General features: G+C 38.4%; 1 protein-coding gene across 21 annotated transcripts in view; it reads right to left on the bottom strand.

The window, feature by feature from the left end:
• Epb41l2 (erythrocyte membrane protein band 4.1 like 2) overlaps positions 1-24160 on the bottom strand; it is a 173190-nt gene that overhangs the window by 5763 nt on the left and 143267 nt on the right. For 3 of the 21 annotated variants that reach the window (XM_041654326.1, XM_041654328.1, XM_041654327.1), the window contains 9 exons: positions 23046-23192; positions 21774-21872; positions 18340-18507; positions 16113-16166; positions 15354-15914; positions 13649-13771; positions 11315-11413; positions 9714-9794; positions 5860-5968 (listed from right to left, as the gene is read on the bottom strand). In XM_041654326.1, the coding sequence (XP_041510260.1) occupies positions 5861-5968; positions 9714-9794; positions 11315-11413; positions 13649-13771; positions 15354-15914; positions 16113-16166; positions 18340-18507; positions 21774-21872; positions 23046-23192 (1440 nt within the window). In that variant the 3' untranslated portion in view covers position 5860. Of the gene's footprint in view, positions 1-5859; positions 5969-9713; positions 9795-11314; positions 11414-13648; positions 13772-15143; positions 15251-15353; positions 15915-16112; positions 16167-18339; positions 18508-21773; positions 21873-23045; positions 23193-24160 lie in introns of those variants that run through there. The other 18 variants (XM_041654331.1, XM_041654332.1, XM_041654338.1 and 15 more) reach the window with 15 other exon arrangements.

Raw genomic sequence — 24160 nt, 5'->3', positions numbered from 1 at the left:
TAAAATTATAGTCATTCCAAACCCTTAAGCTTAGATACCAATGCAAAAACAAAATCATTAATACATAAGACACTATGTCTCCACCAGGACACAGCAATCCTACTACAGTAGTCCCAGAGAACCGCAATATAAATAAAGCATAAGACAAGGACTTCAAAATAGCTATTATGAATATGTTCAAGGTCCTTAAAGAGGACATGAATAAATCCATTAATAAAGTCTGTGAAAACACAAAGTGGAATGAAGTGATGAAAACAAGTCAAGTCATGAAAGTACAAATAGAACTGCTAAAGAAAACCCAAACTGAGGCAAAACTGGAAAAAAAAAATTTAGAGAGTCTAACAAAAACATCACTCAAAATACCAGAGATGGCAAACAGAATCTCAGGCATTGAAGACACAATAGAAGAAATGGATACCTCAGTCAAAGAAAATGTTAAATGTTACAAATAAATAAATAAATTCTGGCACAAAAGACCTAGGAATTCTGGGACAACATGTAAACACCAAATCTATGAGTAATAGAAGAGGAAGGAGAAGAAACCTAATTCAAAGGCACAAAAATATTTTCAACAAAAATCATACAAGAAAATTTCCCTAAGCTAAAGGAATACATGCCTATCGAGGTATAAGAAGCATACAGAACACCAAATAGACTGGATCAGAGAAAAAGTTTCACTTGGCGCATAAAGTTATAAAGTGTCTGAAGGGAAAACTCCAGAGATACCTGTATAAGTCATATAGAGTCTAAATTTACTGCTGGTGTGGCTGTGCCAAGTACAACAGGAAGCAGCAGCATTAACTTTCAGTATGTTTAGGTTTTTAAAGGCAAAAAACCCAATCGTGACATCTACAGAAAGGCAGCTGTAGACAGGAGCCATCCTTCTGTTGCATTCAAGAAACACATCCAACTGTCAAGGACAGAAATCACCTTAGGATAAAAAGATGGAAGAAGATATTCCACACTAATGAACTCAGGAAACAAGTAGGTGTAGCCATTTTAATATCTGACAAAAAAGATTTCAAAACAAAAACAATCAAAAGAGATGAGGAAGGACACACTACATACTCATCAAAGGAAAAGCCAAGAGGATATTGCAATTGTACACATTTACAGACCAAACACAGTGGCACCCACGTTCATAAAAGAAATACTACTACAATTTCTACCACATACTAACCCTCATACACGATGGTAGGAGATTCTAATACCCAACTCTCACTAATAGGTCATTTATACAAAAACACAACAACAACAAAAAAAAACAAAACCAGAAATTCTGGAACTAAATGATGTTATTAATCAAACATTTACACTTTCATTCAAATACAAAAGAACACACCTTCTTCTCAGCAGGTCATGGAACTTTCTCCAAAATTGATCACATACTTGGAGACAAAGTGAGTCTCAACAGATACAAGAAAGTTGAAGTAAGACCCTGCATCTTATCTGCCCACCGGGATTAAAGCTGGAAATCAACAATAACAGAAAGTTTACAAACTCATAGAAACTAAACAAGTCACCACCGAATGGAAAGGGAGATCAGACAGGAATTAAGGAAGAAATTAAAATCATTTTAGAATAGAATGAAAATGAAAACACAGCACAGCCAAACCTACGGGACACGATGAAGACAGTGAAGCAAGTTTTCCTGCACTGACTACATGAGAAAAAAAAAAAAGGACCAGATCTAGTATTGGTAACTTAAGGGCACACCTGTAAGTTCTTGAAGAAAAGAAAGAAAGAAAAAGAAATCATACCCAAAGGAGTACCAGCAAGGAATAATCAATTTTAGGGCTAAAAAAATGTCTATCAAAATCCTAGCAAAATTCTTCACAGACCTTGAAAGAACAATACTCAACTTCATATGGAAAAGCAAAAAACCCAGGATAGCCAAAACAATACTGTACAATGGAAGAACTTTGGGGGCATCACAATTCCTGACTTCAAACTCTATTACAGAGCTACAGTACTGAAAACAGCCAGGTATAGGCATTCAAAACAGACAGGAGGACCAATGGAACTGAATTGAAGACCCAGATATCAATCCACACACCTACAAACACCTGATTTTTGACAAAAAAGCAAAAAATAGGAATGGAAAGAAAGCATATTCAACAAATGGTGCTAACCATAACCAGACATCAACATGTAGAAGAATGAAAATAGATCCATATCTATTGTCATGCAGAAGACTCAAGTCCAAATGGATCAAAGACCTCAACACAAAACCAACCACACTAAACTGAAAAAGTGGGAACTACACTTGAATGCAGTGACACAGGAGACCACTTCCTAAATATAACCCCAGTAGCACAGACACTGGGAGAAACAATTAATAAATGGGAATTCCTGAAACTGAGAAGCATTCTGGTAGCCTAGAGAATGGGAAAAGATCTTCACCACCCCGACATCTGACAGACGGCTGATCTCCAAAATATACAAAGAACTCAAGAAATCGGTTATCAAAAGAACAAATAATCCAATAAAGAAAATGGAGTACAGACCTAAACAGAGAACTCTCAACAAAGGAGTCTAAAATGGCTGAAAGACACATAAGGAAATGTTCGCCATCCTTAGTTACCAGAGAAATGCAAATCAAAACAACTCTGAGATTCCATCTTACACCTGTTAAGAGTGCCTAAGCTCAAACACTGATGACAACTTATGCTGGAGAAGATGTGGGGTAAAGAGAACACCCCTCCTTTGCTGGTGGGAGTGCAAACTGGTAGAGCTGCTTTGGATATCAATATGGTGATTTCTCAAAAAATTAGTAAACAACCTACCTCAAGACCTGGCAATACCACTTTTGGGTATATATATCCAAAGGATGCTCAATTATACCACAAGGACATATGCTCAACTATATTCATAGCAGCATTATTTATCATAGCCAGAACCTGGAAACAACATAAATGCCCCTCGACTGAAAAATGGATAAAAAAAATGTGGTACATTTACACAATGGAGTACTACACAGCAGAAAAAAAGACATCTTGAAATTTTCAGGCAAATAGTTGGATCTAGAAAACATCATATTGAGTGAGGTAATCCAGACCAAGAAAGATAAATATCATATGTACTCACTCATAAGTGGCTTTTAGATATAAAGCAGACTACAATTCACAATCCCAGAGAACCTAGACAACATTGGATCCTGACACGGATCCAATCTACATTGGAAATAGAAAAAGACAAGATCTCCTAAGTAAATTGTGAGCATGGGGATCAAGAGGAGTGTAGAAGGGTGGCAGAGAAAAATATATAGGTCAATAAAAACAGCAAAAGAAAAGAAACTACCTCTAAAAAATAAATAAATAAATAAACCTGAGGTTTTAAGTGCTAAAAACAAAGAAGAAAATATTTAGGGCTAAAATCACTAAAATAGAAACAAACAAGCAAATGACAAAACAATACAAAGAATCATGCAAGAAAAATGGAAAAAAAAACTAAAATTACAATCACAATTATATATCATTTCATGTCGAAGAAATTAGCAAAATAAAAATCTTAGCACTGAGGCTATGACCTAGTAAGGGTCCTCACTCTCTTCAGATGGATGAGCAAACAATTCTACTATACAAGGCAAAAGATGAATGTTCTGTGGCCTCAGCATTTCCCTGAGTTATCTGTCCTCTGACTGTTCAAAGTACAGGCTTTCAGAAGTAATCTTACTGTGTACTCTATGTGATAAGACCTGTTTTATAAAATCCTAACAGATGTCATAATTATGCACTTCAAGAATTCTTTAGTCATTACATGGAAGCAACTAGTGTATTAACTAATTCCATAGTACTTGTCATTTAAGTTATCTCATGTATTGCTACTAGTAACCAAATGTGGTTGGTCTCATGCTAATGAGTTACTGGTACTAACACTAGTGTCACTATAGTTACATGTAGGCCCCTCACTGATAAATTCAACAGTCTAAAAAAAAACCTGACAAGACATCATATTAGTAACTTAAGGGCACACCTGTAAGTTCTAGAACAAAAAGAAGAAATCATACCCAAAATGAGTACAGTGAAGAATAATCAAATTTAGGACTGAAATCAATAAAATAGAAACAAACAACGACAAAACAATACAAAGAATCAATAAGACAAAGAGTTGGTTCTTTTAGAAAAATTTGTAAGATTGATAAAACTGTTAGCCAAACTAACTATCAGACAAAGAAGATACAAATTAATAAAATAAGAGAGAAAAGGAGGAATGAAAGAGAAGACATCAAGGTCTTTTTAAAAATATACACTATAATAGACCTCGAAGAGGAATATCAGCAAACATCCCTTGATGCGGGAGTCTTCTGCTTTGTGTTGATTTCAATGGTTAAATAAAGAAACTGCTTTGGCCCTTTAATAGGACAGAAAATTAGGTGGGCAGAGTAAACAGAACAGAATGCTGGGAGAAAGAAGTAGAGTCAGGCAGTCACCATGATTCTCCCACTCGACACAGACGCAGGTTAAGATCTTTCCTGGTAAGCCACACCTCGTGGGGCTACACAGATTATTAAAAATGGGTTAAAAAAAAAATAAAAATGGGTTAATCGAGATGTGAGAATTAGCCAATAAGAGGCTGGAACTAATGGGCCAGGCAGTGTTCAAAAAAATACAGTTTCCGTGTAATTATTTCAGGTAAAGCTAGCCAGGCGGAGCTGGGCGGGAACACAGCCCACCGCAGCTCCTAATACAATCCCTAAGTATTTAAGCAAATTTACTGCTTTTAGATTTTATTTTAGTTATTTTGTGTGCACACACAGATGATTGTGTAAGGAGACTTCTGCCATAGCACACACATCAAGGTCAGAGGAGTTGTTTCTCTCCCAGCAAGGGAGTCCCAGAGATGACTGAGACTGTCTAGCCGGCAGGCAGCAAGAGCATTTACTTGCTGAGCTCCCCCACCTAAGTTCTTAAAAGTAGTTTAAAGATAGGCCAGTCTAATGTTTTGAGATAGGTTTTGCCCAACTGTCTTCTAAGAAATAACATACATCATTATGTGAATATGGTTTCATCTCATAACCTTCCAACACTGGTAAAGACATAAATTTTTGTCATATGGGTAAAAATGTTCCACTAACTTTAATTTTTCACCAATTTAAGCAATATAGTAAGGCCAAAGATTTTTGTTTATAGTTCACTTAGTTTTTACATGGTTTACCTGTGTAATCTTCACCCTGTTTTTTTTTTCTCTAAAAGTGTTTAAATTCTCTTAATAGTTCTTTAGAGTTCTTTCGAGACAGGGTTTCACTGTGGTTTTAGAACCTGTCCTAGAACTAGCTCTTGTAGAGACCAGGCTGGCCTCGAACTCACAGAGATCCGCCTGCCTCTGCCTCCCGAGTGCTGGGATTAAAGGCATGCGCCACCACCGCCCAGCTTCTTTGGAGTTCTTAACTTTTTGAGAATATGAATCCTTTACTGTTGGTTAAATTAACTATCATTTATCAATACTTTCCCTCCTTGATCTTTCAACTTTTAGGTAATACAAGTATTATGCTTCCTTTATAGATCACTGTTTTAACATATAGATTTTTAACATATAGATTTTAAAGACTTAGCTCATTATCATACAAGATAAATTTCTCTGAAATATAAAAGTAACAGCACCTCCAGTGGCCAGTGTGAACATTAATTAAAGATTCCAATAACAAGCTTGATAGAGAGAAGGAATGTGGACTGCTAGCAGTCATTTGCAGCAGACAGCCAACAGACCACAGAGATTCTGAGTATACACATCTGAGCAGGTGCGCTTGATGATAACAACACGACGAAGAAAATCATTCAAAGACCCTGATAGAAAACTGCATAGCAAAGGATCCCAGAGTGGTCGCAGGGAAGGTTGTGGATGGCCAGGCTCACTTACCTTACTCTTCTCCTTCCTCTGCCAACTCTGTTTCTTTGTGCACTACCACCCTTGTGACCGACATATCCGGGTGCTGCTCTCTGGCTTCCCTGATGGCCTGAGCCAGCGCCTACCAGGATCAGAAGAACAGCAATCATGAGCTGAGTATTTGGTTCTGCCTAAAGATGGCAGAATACATGCACCTTCATCTACCAGACAAAAGGTCCAGCCAAACTGTTCTTGTGGTCTTCATTTACAATAACAGAGTCATTCAAATTGGATTCACTGATCATTTCAGAAATCGCCTGACATTTTCTCTGCTTCCTGACTTTCCTGTGCACCTCTAAGGGTGATGTATACAGGAGGAAACTGGCTTTGAAATCAGGTGTGTACTCACTGTGGTATTAGGAGAATGTGGTTTTCCTCTGAGCTTTATAGAATTCTCACCCGGAAGCTTAGACTAATGACAAGGCAATACAGATCATTTTGAGGTTTGTTGTAAGAATTTAGGAAATGATGTCAACTAACAAGTACAGTGCCTCATCTATACAAATGGTAGTAGCTACAACTTAACAGCTGAAAACTCCAAGACATGGGACCAGGTCTTCTAATCTTTGTCATCTAGGACTCTAAGTAATTGTATGAATTTAAAAAGATTATACTAAATCATTATAAGAAAAAATGCCCATAAACTTATAGGGGACAGAAATAAAGAACAATAATAACCATAAAAACAATCATTAAGAAGAAGTAGACTGTCTGACAGCAGGTCAAGACTTGGCAGCTGGAGGCTCAAGGTTAATGGCTCTTTCTCAACTCCAAGCAGTCAGCACCAGCAGCACATGGGTAGGATCCAGAGTGTGACTACACAGCTCCATGGTCTCTTCAAGGATGAGGCAGCAAGAAAGACGAATACCTCTATTTCAGAGAGCAAATGATGTAACATGCAAAGACCGTATTTTTAAGAGGGAGACATATCTTTCTTAATTATTGAGATTTTCATTTGTAAAGAAGTTCTGAAAGAAAAAAAAATCCCACAGAAAAACAAAGTCTAGGAAAGAATCCTAAAAAAAAAAAAAAAAAAAATTCCTCTTAAGATATAGATCACTTTAATTATGTATCTGAAAACAGTGAAGAGCAGTGTAACCTTTCTTTTGCTCTGGTGTCTGTCTTTGGGAACAAACACATTACTGGATCATGTTACAGTTCTTCTCTGCTATAAAATTATGGAGTGTGGTGGTTTGAAGAAACAGCCCCCAATGGGAGTGAAACTATTAGGAGGTGTGGCCTTGTTGGAGGAAGTGTGTCACAGTTGGGGTGGGCTTTGAGCTCTCATATGCTCAAGCTATGCTCAGAGTGACTCAGTTCACTTCCTGCTGCCTGAAGACCAAAATGTAGAACTGTTAGCATTCTCCAACACCATGTCTGTCTACATACTGCCATGTCCCACCATGATGAACCTCTAAACTCTAAGTAGCCCCAATTAAATGTTTTCCTCTATTAAGAGTTGCTATGGTCATGGTTTCTTTTCAGAGCAACAGAAACCCTAACAAAGACATGGAGTATACTCTGGAGCTTTGTTCATTAAATCTAGGTAACCTATAGAGTAAAGGAGAAGAGGACAAGCCATAATCAACACCCAGCACATATTAATTTATTGTTTTATATGAATGGGTATTTTGCCTGCATGTATATCTGTGTACCAGGTGTATGCTGATGTCCATGGAGGACAGAACAGAGTGTAAGATCTCCTAGAACTGAAGTTACAGATGTTTGTGATCCACCAAATGAGTGCTGAAAAGGAAGCCTGGATCTTCTAGAAGAAGAGCCAGTGGCTCTTAATTACTGAGTCACCTCTTCAGCCTGTATCTTAAAATTATGCTTGTAATTTCTTTCATTGTATATCAGCTTAAGAAATTAAATGTAATAATAAAATGTTAATAAAATATTACTATAGCAATAATAAAGACCATGAGAAATATCATACTGCCAAATTTATAGGCAAAAAAAAGTAAACCTGGGTCTCAGTATAGTCAGGTTAGCCTTGAACTTCTTGGCTTCTTCTACTTTAGTCTCCTGAGAGCTGATGTAGGACAACAAGCATGTAGCACCATACCAAGCTGAGAACTATTTTATTAGAAAGAAATATGCTAAGAGTAAGTACAGTGTAGTTTTTTCCTTGCTGGAATGGAGCAGCAAATTATGACCAGCAGAGAAGGAAGAGATGCTGAGCTGGTTTCTATGGGAGTATGCCTATCAGATATATCAATGTGAGACATTTTTGTGTCTCTCTCAAATAAAGGAATCTTCCATTACTAAGATTTCTTTGAACAAAAGGAAGGAACTAGAAAAAAATGGTATTAGTCACTATATGACCAGCATCAGTTTTTGTCAAGAGACCAATTTCATTTAATGTACATAGTTCCAAGGATCCCTCTTTAAGGAGAAAGTGAGCCCATCATGAGCATCTTGTGGCAGCTATGCAGATCGGACACCACTTAACCAGTGCTGAAGCATAAAAGAGATGGTATGCTCATACATAAACTGTTCAGAATACTGAATCATCCTTTTTAAATAGAATTGTGTTATTTTAGGAACCACATGTTTCATATTTGTTATTTATATTTGCCTTTTACAAGCAATGCTACATAAACTTGAGTTTTCAAGGCAAAGAAGTTAAAAGGTAAAACCTGAGGGATACCCAGCTGGGCAAGTATTGTAAAGCATGAAAGGGAAAAAGACTAAAACAATGATTGGAAAATACTCTTCCTAAGAGTAGGAATCCCCCACTCTTAAGTTCATACTTAGCATCTGGGGCAACTTTATCTCTAACCCTTAGAAACTGAAAACACAACAAACCAACAGGCAAACAAATGGATCCCAAACATTATGAAACATGTAATCAAAATACTATGCTTACAAAGGTCACAAAATTTCATCCTTTCTGGTCATACACAGAGCCTTTCTCAAGCAAGCAATTCTTATTTCTAATAGCAGCCCTCCTGGGCAGAGTACCATGTTCAAAGCTGTGTGTCTATCACTTGTCCCTATTCTCCAACAGAAAAGGTCTGCTAAGCACTTCTATTCCTTTCTTCAAGTTGTGGAGAAAAATACCTTATTCTCCTTTTTAAAATTAATCAAAAAGAAAAACTAAGAAAAAAGAAAAGGAAGGGAGAAGGAAGGAAGGAAGCAAGGAAGGAAGGAAGGAAGGGGAGGAGGAGGAGGAGGAGGAGGAGGAGGAGAAAGGAAAGGAGATTAGAAAAGTAAATGAGGGAGGGAGGGAGGGAGGGAAGGAGGCAGACAGACAGACAGACACTCTTGTCATCACTTGCGGCTAGTCTAAGACCAAGCTTCCAGCAGCCCCACTTCTTACCTACCTGCTTTATAACCAAGCATTGACCTATCTTAGAACTGAAACATAGTTCTGGTTTTAAAAACAAAATAACAAAAAAATAGATTCAATACAAATTTTTCATTTTGAAAGAAATATGAGATCTTTCCTTCCCTTTACAACCCCAGATTACCACAGGAAAAATACTTAGTAGTCACTAGTCTAACTTTTTCTATGCTACACAATCACTTGAAAATGTTCCACAACTAAGCATAAGAAACCTTGGTAGCTTGTTTGTTTGTTTGGGCACTGTCATTTACTGCCATTTGTTTTAAAATATTTAACAACTTGTCTTTAAACCAGGCCAATGTGAATTCCTACTGATCACCAGAAGTCCCCATTCCAGTGAAAGACAAACATTACTTCATGTTTTGTGCTGGTGTGTTTAGGAAAGCTCACAGGACAGGCTGGGAGGTGTCCTTCCGCCATACTTTGGATGCACCAGGAGGTAACTAGACACAGATGGGACAGGCAAGGCCCTTACCTGATCGTGATCAAGGGCTGCATCTCCTGTGATCACAATGCGTTTCTCAATTCTTGTTTCAGAGATTCCACCTTTCACAGTCTAGAGGTCACAAAAAAAAAAAAAAAAAAAAAATCAGAAGAAGAGAAAATAGTAAGTAGAACTGACAACGCCAACCAACTTAACACCAGAATCAGGCTCTGGATGCTCTTCTGTGCTTCTCAGTCCCACAGAGACTACTGTTAATGTGACAGAGTCCATTCATGTCCTTGACTTGAAAGCAGTCCTTAAAATACCAAGATTCTGGCCATATTAAAATGGAACAAATGCCATTAAAAAAATATCTAAGTAATTCCATTGGGATAATCTAAGTTATCATTCCCTAAGTTTCTTCCCTATCAGTTGGCCAATTTTTTAAAAAGGAGAGTAAAAAGAAGAAATAATTGGCATTGATAGTTATGAACATTTTAGATGTTTTTGATTTAGAAAATTGATACTATAGTTTTGATGCTTTACTTCAGTCATACAAATTCATTTAGTAAGGCATTCATTTGATTTAGTGAAATTACAAAAAAAACCCTTGCATCTAATTTAAAGAAAACAAATAATATTTTCATTAAAAGTTTGATCTGATGATTGCTTCCAAGTGTGGCTGTGCACATGAACACAGAACACACTATACACTGGCTGTGTAGAAAGACTGGAGTGAAGGAGGCCCTGAATGAACTGCCTCACCAAGGTACTGGTCAGGTGCAAGCTAAGAGTGTCTGGGGCAGGCTGGAGAAGTAGAAGGCCAGAGATCCTCTGAGACCTTTGCACACAACCAATACCAAAGTTCAGAAAAAAAAACACTCTATCACCTTTACAACCCACACACCAATCACACGCAGTGGCACTTATCTAAGAAATAAAGCTTATCACTAGCTCTATCACCTGAACATTTGTTAAATTGAGTACCAACATACCTGAATTTTTAATTCACAAAATTTCTATTTTTTGCTTATTATTTAAATTATTGTCTTGAAACATGAAATGGAAAGGGTATAACAGATATATTTAAGACTACTAAAAGCACTAATCCAATGTGAAAATAAAAGCAAAATGAAATACTAGAAAATCAGACTTGAATTACACTGGAGTGCATCAGAATCAGCTGGAAGCTTTCCCCAAAGTTCCAATAGGTCTGGAGTAAGTAATAACTTTTAGACATCCAAGCCCCAGATGCAGCTGATGCTCTCAGGCCAAGGACTACATGGGCTGGTTATATAGTATTACATGTTTAGAAAAGATTTTGGGTAAAATGTCTTAAATCAACATACTAGAACTTTAAACAAATGAGAGACATCTCACAATTTTATTAAAATATTTCTTCTGTCCATGTAGCTGTCTTAAATATATAGCTAGTCATATTTTTACCCCCTTGTACTTTACAAAACTGTAATTTGGTTCAATACACATTTGTTGTTGGAGCCTAATTTCTTGGATACTTTAAAGAAAGACATTTAGTTCACTGGCACTGGCTGTGTATTACTCAGAAGTGTGTATAGAACAAAGGAATAATACAGAAAAGATCTGTTTGCCATGTACCATCCTCTCCCTAGGGTTCCCCTACATTGCTTTACCTTGGTGATGTGTGTGGTTGTCGTTGTTGACACGGACTCAGATGTGATGGTTTGTGCAGTCAGTAACGTGCCCGCATCACCACCAGCCCCGCCATCAATCTTTGGATAGTTGGAGGAAAAATACAAAGTAATGCTTAACTTCCATCATGTCAGAAAAGACCCCGCCCACTGAGTATGCATCTTCTAAGATTCCGCAGTTGGCAGGAGACGCTATCTGCCTGTCCTTTGCATGTTGGTAGTAGTGGTTCATGGTCCAGAAAGGAGCTGGCATTGAAAAGAGGAGCTGTGAAAAACAGTGAATGTACAGAAACAAACCCTGTGGCAGAAACAGGAAGTAGAATGAAGTGAAGGTGAGACTGTAAGTCAAACAATAGTGAAGAGCATTTGTCTGGGGACATTTGTAGAAGCTAGAAAAAGGAACCCAAGAGCCAGGTGAAGAAGTTTCCACAGTGACCAGAAGTACTGACTTTGCTATTGTTTTTTAAGCACAGGTGGGTAAAAATAGGTAAATATTTTCTCAGATTACTAGTAACAGAACCTGATGAGGACAAACTGAACTTAAATATTTGGTTATCTGCTTATCCCTAATATATTTTGTAAAACTTACATAGTTCTTATAACAGTTGGCATCTCATGAGTATATACATTTATGAGTGAATATATTATTATATAAGTGACTATACTTCATGTATGCCATATACATACACACACTATATATATATATCCCATTGTATATATTTTAAAAGGAGCTATTTTGTTTTGATTGCTTTAACACTGGAAGAGGCAGAAGATTCTAGAGTTTAACATGAAAAATAACAAAGTAAATTAACAGGTAGGTTGCTTACATTACGATTGCAAACCTATGTGCCTACTTCCTAACACAACACAAAGAAATTCCTCTCGGACTGTCTCGGGTACCTGAGCTGCTAAAGGTACTTACCACAACACAGGCGTAAGAACAATATTCTCACAAACCTGCCCATGATAAGAAACCTGTTTGCTCTTATGCAGGATCTATCCGCACACATGGATAACATGCTTGAGACTTTTTTTAATTTCTTTTTTTATTTTTTATTGAGCTCTACATTTTTCTCTGCTCCTCTCTCTGCCTCTCCCCTCCCGACTTCAACCCTCTCCCAAGGTCCCCATGCTCCCAATTTACTCAGGAGATCTTGTCTTTTTTACTTCCCACGTGGATTAGATCCATGTATGTCTCTCTTAGAGTCCTCACTGTTATCTACTTGTTTTTGAGACATACTGCATACATATACACACTCAGACTCTTAAAAAACATACTTTAAGACCTGACATCCTTCACCTCAGTGCAATCCTGCCAGAGAAAGGCAAACCACTTATTACAAACATTTTACACAGGTCCATTTTGAAATGATGAACCCATTTTGTTTGTGTGTATGTGTGCATACACATGTGTTGTGAAGTCTTATCAAACGTTGGTTACCTTGTTTGTAAGGCAGAATGTCTCATTTGACCTGAAGATGACTAATTCAATTTGGCTACACTGGCTGGCAAGTAAACCTTAGGATCTTTCCCCAGCACTGGGGTTACAGGCATGAACCACCCCAGCTTTGAACAGAGATCTGAACTCAGGTTCTCAAGCGTGGGTGGCAAAGCAATATAAACTAAGCAATCTCTCCAGACTTCTTATTTAAAAAACCTTCGCAGAACCATTGTCTGCAGACCTAAAATCCAGCACACAGTTCTTTGACACTGATTCCATGAAAATGACTGCGTATTCCTAAGAAAAATGACCCAGCAGAAAGGGGAGAAAGTGATGTGGTGTCTCTAATATCAGAATAAAACATGAGTTTATTCAGTCTGCTTTCATGGAGTCAGAGCAGGGGGATCCTTATAATACTATAAACGTATAAAACCTATCATATCTAGGTCATTTCCTTCCCAAGAACGTACCCATAGATACATACGTACAAGGCAGAAGGGTCCTACAGTAACAGGATAGGGCTTGTGCTGCTTCTCTTAACTAATCATATTATGGCTCCCTATGTAAGAACTAAGTCATCGATATACACTTACTCCTCCTCTCTAATTGAGGTTTTTCTTTCCCTAGGAACCAAAGACTGAACTCTGAGCCTCACACTACTAGAAGTGCTCTATCCCCAGGCCTTTGGAGGTCACCCATTTGCCTGTAGCTCTCTGTCTAAATCTAAGACAGCAACAGAGCAGGTTACATTGCCGGAACAGCTACAAAGTATGAAAAGCTATGTCAAAGTCAGAAACGGGGAAGACTCTGTAAACAGAAGTATTCATACTAAACAAAAAGGGAATTCAAACAGTCCAAATCTTGAGCTTTTGTACCTGTGGAGACTCATATGTGATGGTTTTGGTCTCAGTTTGAACAATGGGGACTTCCTTGGTGGAGATTTCTGTCCTTTGTGAGGCATCAGAAATTGTTACCATCTCTGTTTTTACCACTGGTGGCTAAGGTGGAAAAGGAAGGGAAAGGTAAATTCTAGTGGTCATAAAGTAGAAGAGTTTAAAGGAACCTTCAAAAATAATTGTTAAAAAAAAAAACCCAAACACACATTCATGCATGAAAAGAGGAAAAGGAAAATAAACTAAAAAAAAAGATAATATAACCTAAAAGATAGAAAAGACAAATTCTCCTTCAGCTATATCTCCTACGTGTGTGTGTGTGTGTGTGTGTGTGTGTGTAAGGTAAAACAATGACCCCCCTAAATTGCATCGTTCTTCAACTGTGACAGCCCTAAACCACTACACTGATACATGTATACTTTACTTTGGGGAAAAAAAAATTTTAAAACTGAAAGATAATAGAATGCACTAAAGGTAACCACCTATATTTCTACTGAAGTTTACTGAAAGGGTATTTTCAAGTATGATTATTTTCAATGACTTTTGCCTGAAAGTTTGCTTTCTTTTGCATTAAGTACAATACAATGTTATAACGAAAATTAGTCTACTGGTGGTGCATTAGAAAGATTTTAAACCTGCAGAGAGGTTCAATTATCTGTTAACCCTGCTGAGCATACATGCTCAAGTATACCAGACTATAGCACTACCAAATATTTTAACACTTCCTTTGAGAAAAGGCCCCGACAGGTGTAATTATTTAAATGGAAAAGGCAGTTCAAAGTGTTCAAAAGACTCTTGAGAGGCCTTCTCTGAAGTGAAATATGAAAATTTAAAGCAACCTATTTACTCCAAAACAAAGCCAATTAAAGACTGCCCACTCTCCATCAGAGAGCAAAGGTTGATAAATCCCAATATTGTGGGTTTCTGGAATCAAGAGACATTCCTGTGTAAGTAAATTATCATGGGAAAGACATTGCTCCTAATGATCAAGACAAAATCTGAGAGGAATATGCAAGGTTCGCTTTCTTGAAAATAAAAGACATAACTAATATAGAACAGTCTACAAAATAATCAATTTGCAAATCATCCAGGCCTGATGTAAGAACCAGAAAAGAGGAGTGCACTTCTGCTGAATGTTTTAGTCCTTGATGTCAAGAAGGAAAGGCTCTCAACCAGACCACATTCTCCTTGGACTCTAAAGACAGGAACCACAGTGGCATTCAAGAACTAATGTCCTTACCACTGTCAGAAACCACCTCACAGTTCTAAGAAAGAGTAAGAAAATGGTCCAGAAAGTCAAACCCAATCATTACAACAGGAACACATGCACTTAAACCCACCAACTTCCAACAGAACACTATGAAAAAAAGGCATGTGATTGAGGAAGTAGTGCAAAGAAAGACAAAAAAGCACCCAAAACATGCAAAGAAAAACTGAAATGGAAACGAGAAGAAGAGACGTGGTTGTGGAAGTTTACCCTACAGGCAATCCAGCTGCAGCAAGGAGCTAGAAACTGTGACCTGAGCTGCAGAAGATCTACAGAGCAGTGCTCCCCTTCTTCCAGACAGAAATATCAGATTCTTGCTGAAAAAGTCGAAGGAGAATTAGGGGAAAGGTGAAGAAAGGCAGGCGTTTCCCCCTGAGAAAGAGTGCTAGAGTTTAGCTCATGCTTGAGACTCCCATTTACCTCTGAACAACAAATAATTTCTGGTAAAACATCAATGTCAACATGGGACACCTCTCCGTTAACTGTGTGTTGCTCTTCCTCGGTCTCTTCTCTTATGTCTTGCTTAACAGTGTCTCCATGTACACTCTTCTCTCCAGGCAACTTTTGGGCAACTACAGCTTCCTGGGCCTCTGTTTCTACTGGGAGTATACTGGCCTCTGCTTGTCTGTCTGGGATGGCTTCAGGCATTGCTGCCTCCCTCTCTACTACCTTGACTGCTTGGCCGGGCTCTTCCTCCATCTCGTCATACTCCTCCTGTTCTTCCCTTATGGTGCCCTCGGTCACTCGGTGGTGGGGCTGGTACTCTCCCACATCTTCCTCCTCACTCTCACTGCTGCTGCTGCTCTCAGAAGACAGGGAGGTGGAGTCTTTTTGTGTCACGGGCTCCACCTTACGAGTCTCCCCAGGACCACTCCCAGCTGACATCTCTTTACCATTCATTTCTTCTGTGGTTACTCTTTCGTCTTTCCCAACCTCTGCCCGTTTCTTCTCCTCCACTACATTCAGAGTCTCATGTGAACTCTGTACAAAAAAAAAGTGGATGAGGGGAAACAAAAAAATATATGAATAAATAAAAACAGTGGAAACTCAAATTAACTGATGGCAGATTCATGTCATGAAGAAACACAAAGATGACTATGATGGTAACTGAAAGGGAAGCAGGGCAACATGAGGCAGATGAGAGGGGTTAGCGTGGCATTAACATGGAAGAGGGGGAACCTTAACAGCGTCCCTGGCTCCAGTGCAAGGCCCTTCCGATGCAGGAGCGCGAGTCTGGAAACAAAAAGCAACCGGGGACACAAATCAGTATCGTTTACCTCAACAAGCACTGAGACAGACAGGTGACAATGCAAACACAGAACAGCCACCCTACTGAAACCTGTGCTCAAGGTCACAGAGGACAATAGATAAATGCCACACCACTAACAAAAAAAAAAAAAAAAGACAAAAACAGCCAGTATTCTTGAAAAGAAATTAAGAAATTAAAAAAAATTACAAACCCTATTTATAAAGTTGAAAATGTTAAAAAAAAATGTGTAATTAGACTTAAGCTTCCTAATCCACTTAAAGGATAAATTTTAAATCTGTTCCTCAGTGGGTGGGCTGGGGGGGGGGAGCAGCCAGCAAGGGGCAGAACTGTGGATGGAATGTAAAATGAAATTAAAAAAAATAAAATATTTTTTAAAAAAAGCTTAAAAAAATTAACAACAACAAAAAAATCCTGTTCCTCAAACACTTTAGTCTGAATCTAGAACACTGGCTGGGACCCTAAGAGTAGCATCAAGGATCGCTTTCCTTTTTTCCTCCCCCTGGATCAGGGGTGCTTTTTAAAAATTAGCTTGGCAGCCAGTCAGTGGTGACACACACTTTTGATGCCAGCACTGGGGAGGCAGAGGCAGGCGGATCTCTGTGAGTTTGACCAACCTGGTCTACAGAGAGAGTCACAGGACAGTGAGAGCTGTCTCACAGAGAAATCCTATTCTTGGGGTTAAAAAAATAAAAAGCTCGGATCGGCAAAATCATATTCGGTTTCAAAAGGCTATTAATATTAAAACATTCGTTCCGGACAATTATTAACATCTCCATTTGCAATACAGAGAGTTGGGTGGGTGTCAACATTCGCCTCACACGCTTTCTCTTAGAATTGAGTTCATTCACCATCACCACTAATAGTGAAAATGGGTCAAGCTTACTACTGAAGACCATCATCCCAAACCCTGTGGACACCTATTTCTTAGCAGCACATTAATTCTATCTGATTAATACGGTAGCTAACCGTTCTATCTAATACCTGTAATACCTGCATACTGAATATAGGAGTAACATTACTATATTGCAGTATTAACCAGGGTAGAGTTCTTTTAGGAGTTTCTAAAGCGTCATAGTACCTTACACTTGCACAAATGAAGCGGAGCTACCAGTTTGCATCCTCATGACACTACCAGTGATTGAACTGATAAGTAATTCCGCTCCAGGCAGCAGTGCTGTTTACTCAAGGGGTCACCACATAAATGCAGAAGGACACTGGTGTACTCAGAGGTGTCCCAATAGATACCAGCTACTTCATGGGTCCCAGCAACACGGACACACAGATCTAAATGAGATCACAATTCTCAATGGTACCTACAAACATATGCCACAGGCGCTCTAACCTGTTACTCTGAAATGTATGGTAATTTTGAGTTGCTCAAAAGTCATACCATGTAAGCATGTGATTAACGAAATAAGAAAATCACCTTTCCAGTTTTAATGAAAACCCAGGAGTTTCAGATGCAAACTGAAAACCCTGAGTCTACTTTTATAAACAAGTAACATTTAACTACAAACTGCTCCACAGAAGAAGATACCCAGTGCTCATAGCATTTCTAGGGCAGATGTTTCTGGCTTATTACAGGTCAGTATATAACTGTTATTTCTTTACTTAGCCTCAAATGGCTAGACAGATTTAACTCAAGTTTAGGGAATTCCAGACCGGCACCCCAACACAATTAGCTCAGGAAGTCTGGCAGGTACGTGTATGGTGTTTTGAAAACCAAACCACCAGAAGATGCCTGAAATTTGGGTTCCGAGAACTCGAGCTCCGCAAAGCACTTAAGCTAGCTTCCCCTCAGCCGACATTTTCCTTTTGCTTAGTAACTCCAGATCTGGGCCTCAGTGGTTTAAAAAGTTTTCTACATTTAGTCAGTTTTTGTTTTGGTTTGGTTTTTAACAAAAATTAAATAGGAAAAATTATCCAAACATAAATCTACTTCTTTATGTTCAAAATCACTGTTTATTGAATGTTTCTCCCACGCAGTGATTTCACTAGTAAAGTGGAGGAAAAGGTACCTAAATAGTCGAAAGAAAGAAAGGAAGGAAAAAAGGAAGGAAGGAAGGAAGAAAGAAAGAAAGAAAATTTTGTCTCTCAAGTGGCTTTTAGAAGCAGGGGAAACAAAGCAAAATGCACCTCAGTCAAGCGTGGGAAGGGCGCAGAAGAAAGCTTTTCTCTAGGTGCATTAGAGTTCACAGCAGCGCCCTCTGCTGTCCAAGTGGTGGCTGAAGGGAAGGAGGCTCTCATATTATGAGAAAAGCCCTTTCCACTAAACAAAATTGATGTTATCTCCTCTTCTAGGCTCTAGAGGTCAGAAAAGGAAGAGCAGAGTCAGCAATACATCAGGACAGACGGCAGTGACCTACTAAGAGAAAGGAAAGGTTACACAAGAAAGAGTAACAGAACAGCATACGATGAAGGAAAAGCTAGAATTTTGAAGATAGGAGCAGGCTTATATGAAAGTTGGCCCGAGTGCCAGCTTTTGCACCTTGCCTGAGAATCTCTGGAAGCTGGAAGCTACAGAAGTCATTTCCAAGGCATTCATCACTGAACACAGCAAGGCACACCCCGAAACCCTCAAACACTGACTTCTGAGGTAGCTCCTTGGCCTCTTCTTTTCTGGCAGGGAATGATCCCTCCAGCAGCCCCTACATTAGAAATGCTTCTTTTCTATGCTGGATCCACTCTGCACCTCTGACTCACACACTTAATAAAGCATATTTGTGCAATGCCCTTTCTTGACAGACTGGGGTGGGGGACGACACAAACACAGGCAGTTAAAAAAAAAATTAAGACAATCTCAGAACTGAAAACTCAGTACTCCGTGAGCAATAAACAGCCCATCTGTTTACTGAAAATCTATTAAGGCAGATATATTAAGTTTTACATATCTACCCCTTAAACAACGCTTCCTAGTCAGCTGTGAGAACCCTAGAAACTTGGAATGACACAAAAGATGAGCACCCCTCCCAGCCCTGCCATGTGGAACTTTGAAAATTCTTAATAAACCACATTCTCCAGACTTTATACATGTATGGCACGTACAAAGTGTTCTTCAGACCTTGACCTAAGAAGAATGGAGGGGGAGGGTGGGCTGGGTAAGTTCTTAAAATTTCCAGCAAAAAAAAAAAGTTTCTGATCTTTATTAATAAAAATTGTGGAATTTTAGCACTGGTGGAGCACAGCTTTAGTCCCTGCACTTGGGAGGCAGAGGCAGGCCAGGCGTATTTCTCTGAGTGTGAGGCCAGCCTGGTCTATAGAGCAAGTTCCAGGACAGGAACCAAAAGCTATGGAGAAACCCTGTCTCAAAACATAGCCAAACCAAGGGGGTGGGGCATTGTGGAATTTAAGTATTTTGCACTGAATTAATAAAATATATTCAAAAGTATTTTACTGACTGGGAAAGTCACTCATGTAGTGTTTGTCCTACATGTTCAATACCCTGGAATCAACCTTCAATATTACATCCTCCAAAAAACCGTAAGACTACAGAGTAGATAATCTCTCAAAGATTCACAAAAGAATACAAATCATCATAAGTCTCATAATACATGAGAGGGCAGACAATAGTTACTTACCCATTAAAAACTAAAAATTCTTTGGTTTCCAATTTTCTGTTCTACCCCCAAAATTATTCATGATCAAACTAAAGCTATTTTTGAAAATTCAATCTATTTAGTTTTTAAATAAGATACTTAAACAAAAAAGAAAGAAAAAAAACCATCTAGGGGTTAAAAAAGATGAAACGGTTCAACAGTTAAGAATACTTGTTCTTGCAGAGGACCCAGGTTCGATTCCCAGCACCCACAGTGATTCACAAACTACTGGACCTGGATTTGGATGCCCTCTTCGGACCTCTGTGGGCACCAAGCACATATGAGGTACAGAGACATATATGTAGGCAAAACACTCAAATGTAAAATAAAAATTAACAAATCTTTTAAAAAGAATTTTAAGAAAAAAAAAGAATTTTGAGACTCATACTATAGGAATTTGGAAACTTTAGGCAAATACTTGCATTATTTTTTTCTACTTTTCAATAATGATTATTATCCAAAGACAAAAAAGGAACCCTAGAAAATCAAAATGGAAAAGAAGACATAATAAAGACAGAAACTAAAATAGTATTCAACTCAAGTCAAAGCATGAGCAGGCTGAGGGCATGTTATCTCGAGAGACAAACAGTACAGACAGATGGCCAATAAAAGCTTCACGGGTGAAGAGTCAACCGGATAACAAAAGGATATATATTATATACAGTATATATTTTCCACATCAGAGAATGAATACTAGGAGCTTTTCCTGATTAATGTTGCATAACTTCACTTTAACCTCAAGTTATTTTATGCTGTACATCCTTAACACATGAGATCCAGAAAATCATAGTCTTAAACATCTTCACCAAAATTCTACTTAATATTTCTAAAAGCCCTTATCAAAGGATGGCAGCTGACTTAGGTTCTATGCATTCTGATGAATATTTCCCTGCTTTTAAAGCTCATGTCGTTTGGTCATTTTGGGTCCTGAAACCAGTTCCTACCTCAGCAGTTGCATGTGCTCTTCCTTCAGTATGGATACATTTTCTCCATAGTTTCTTTGAGACAGGGTTTCTCTGTGTAGCCCTGGCTGTACCAGAACTTGCGTTGTAGCCCAGGCTGGCCTCAATCTCACAGACAGCCACCTACCTCTGCCTCCCAAGTGCTAGGATTAAAGGTGTGTGCAACCATTTCCCAGCTTTGGTCTATTTTCTTATCATTAAGAATTTGCTTTAAATGCCATCTCTTCCTGACCCTTCCAACACAACACTGTTTCACCTTTTTAAGATTCTTAGTATGTAAAAATCTCTATTCATTAATGAACAAGCCTGCTGTCTACCCTGCCCCCTTCTCACAGAGCCTAACACAGCACATTGCTGCCACCTCCAGTCGGATCCTGGTGAAATTGACATTCATTCCTAGCCTCAAGTTTGGGGGTCCAGGCCTTGGGGTCCCTCACTTGCTTGCCTTATGCGCCACCCTCGTGAACATCTCCTCTTCCAAATTCTCCAAACTAATAAGTTGGCTAAGCAACCTCAGCAGAAGAGTAGAGTGGAAAAGAAATAGAAAGCTTTTGTCCTCACTCGTGACAGGCATTTCAAGGATACAAAGAGAAAGAAACTACTATCTGTTTTGTTACACTAAAAATCTTAAAAATGAAAATTCAAAAGCTTTCCCATATGTGATTAGTAAGTCATGAACCAAAGCACATGTATATATATCATAACAGTACCACCATGTGCCTAAGTGACTAGTTTCCCAACCAGAGGCCACATAGATCAAATGACGGATCATATATCACCTAGAACAAATGACATTCCTGTACTTCCTTATTCTCAAATTGCATGTAAGGTGTTGACTGAAATAGTGATTTTTCTCCAAGTTCCTATACCCCTAACACAAAGGAGCCTGGCTTTTTAAACATTCAACAACTATTTGAAAATTAGATTGACACATTAAAAAATATCTCTGGCTGTGAATAGCAATGCATGGGGGAAGGGAGCAAAAGCAGATCCAATGATGCAAGGTGAACACCTTGGCCGCCTGAGCTTCCTCTTCAACTGTCCGTGTAGCCGCCATCAGGTACTTCTCCTTCACGGTTAGAATATCCTTGAAAAGATGGTCTCCTCTTCTCTATTGTTTTAAACAATGACATAATCAACAAAAAGACACATACATCACACTTCCAGCAACAGTGAAGCGAACCAGACAGAGTAGTACAGAGGAAAGCTGTTCCTTCCTAGGTCAGCAGCAGCCGTTTCTCTGGAAATTCCAGACTACGCTCCTAAAACTACTGGTTTTTCAGAAAATCTGTAAATGCTGGTTTCCTCCTTCGCAATCCCCAGCATAAAGAGAATGTAATCTCTCCATTTGAAAGGCTGCATTTTTCGGTTCAGAAATGACCTTTGCTCAGTGCCATAAACTTGGAAGCTTTGCTCTGAGGCAAGGTGAGTAAACCAACATCGGAATGTTTAAATCAAACGTCTATAACTAGGCAAAACTCACTACATAATGAAAGGGAAATAATAAAATTTTAATGCAACATTTTTGAACAGCTTTCCAAAGTGCAGAGTATACTGTTGCCAGTCTCCGCAAGAAGGACATGCTCATGAATTTGCTGTTCAACCACAGGAGCAATCTGCCAGCATCAGAAAAGAAGAAAAGAATGAAATGAATGCAGAGATATTCTAAGAGTATATCCTACAGGCAATACTTGAAGGTGAAAAGCAGATCGTGAAAAGAAGTAAGAATGGGTGCAAGTCCCACTAGTGTCTATAAAGTTTTGAAACATGACTCTGTTTACCGTTGCACGGATGTTTCATAAATGCACTGATATATAATATTTCATAATATATAATGTTTTGCAACTTTTCAACGGATCCCATCAATCTCCAAAGGTAAATCTTAAGTCATTATCTTCAGAGTAATGACCTTAAACTAGACTACATATGTTTTACATTCCTTTATCAACCAAACGTCCTTATTTGAGAAGTCAATAACTAAGAAATTTAGTAGACACAGTATTACATTAGCTTCTAAATTGTCCTAAATAACAATTCCATGATACTAATTTACCTGAACACAACAATAAAATTACTCTGAAAATATTCCAAAAGTACTTTGAAATTCATAAAATTTACCTAAGAATTAGGGCAATGGATATTACATTGTTAATACTTAGTATTTTTTTAAAAAGTTAGCAATACAAAAGAATTTATGTGGGAGCATTTTCTAACTTCTGAGAACCAGCAAACAAGATGGACACCTGCAGTGCGACACGAAGGCAACAAACAGCTAGTGACATACCCCTTGTGTCTGTAGGGACAGAGGTGTGATACGTCGTTTCTCCCATTCGTTAGGGCGCGGCTCGGGTGTAGACTCCATAAAATTGCGCTTGAGCTCACTAATGCTAGCCTGGTGTTTCAGTATGTCCTCCTGGGCCTTATCCAGGTCCTAGCAACATGTAACATGACAAAGGGGATCCAGAACGGAAAAAGACCCAGCAGGGCAAAAATAGAACCAAAAAATAAGATATAAGTAAACTTATTATTCAAAAACATAATAAAGCAAGAAAATGCCGAGTCTCGAAAGCCATATTATCACCTGTGAATAGCCCTGAGTTCATAAAAATTTGAAAATGAGGCCACTGAATTATTTTACTTATATTTGAATGATTTTAATGTCTTCTCTATTTGGGATTTTAAATTATCCCTATTAGAAGGGAACCTTGGGACTGACCATAATGGCTAACAATCATTTTTAAATACTTGGAATTAAATAGCAGCCTATGACTTTGTTCCCACAAATTTACCTTTGTGATAAAGGTTATTATTATACTGTACTCTGTGAATATAGCAAAAAAAAGAAGGTTAAACATAGAAGCACACACTTGGCCTGTCCAGGACCATCAACAGAAATAGAAAAACCAAGGGGTGGCTTTGTCACGAACCCCTAGTAGTGGCTTCTAATTCTCGAGGAATAAAATAACTGCTTCCAGAGGCTTTTTATGCTTAGTCTCTCTTTAAATGAATCACATATTGGTCTCACGTAATGCCAAGAACAAAGGAGAAACCCAGTCACCTCATGAAACATGTGGTCTCTTTACAAAGATGAAAAAATCTATTAGTCCTATTTTCATTGGCCTAGGCCCTGACAAAGGTATCCAGCATATTTAAAAGAAAAAAAAAAAAACTGGCTCTGGTAAGAAGTACATGTGTAATCAATGTTCAGGAATTGGAATTAACAGGATTTTACATGTTTTCTTATACTTCAAAAATCACAGGCTGCCTGTAGATTCCAGCCCCACTCCCAAAGGCAGGTCATGCATCTGATAAAATGAGGTCATCCACAGTCATGCACAAGCATAGTAGCTCACGATGAGCTTCTATAGCCATTTGCAAAAACTCACGAAAACCTGAAAC

The sequence above is a fragment of the Microtus oregoni genome, unplaced genomic scaffold (assembly GCF_018167655.1).
Source record: "Microtus oregoni isolate MIOR12 unplaced genomic scaffold, Mior012 000006F_ref0000085, whole genome shotgun sequence".
Classification (NCBI taxonomy): Eukaryota; Metazoa; Chordata; class Mammalia; order Rodentia; family Cricetidae; genus Microtus; species Microtus oregoni.
Note: the sequence above shows the minus strand (reverse complement) of the source record. Positions and strands in the feature narration are given on the sequence as shown.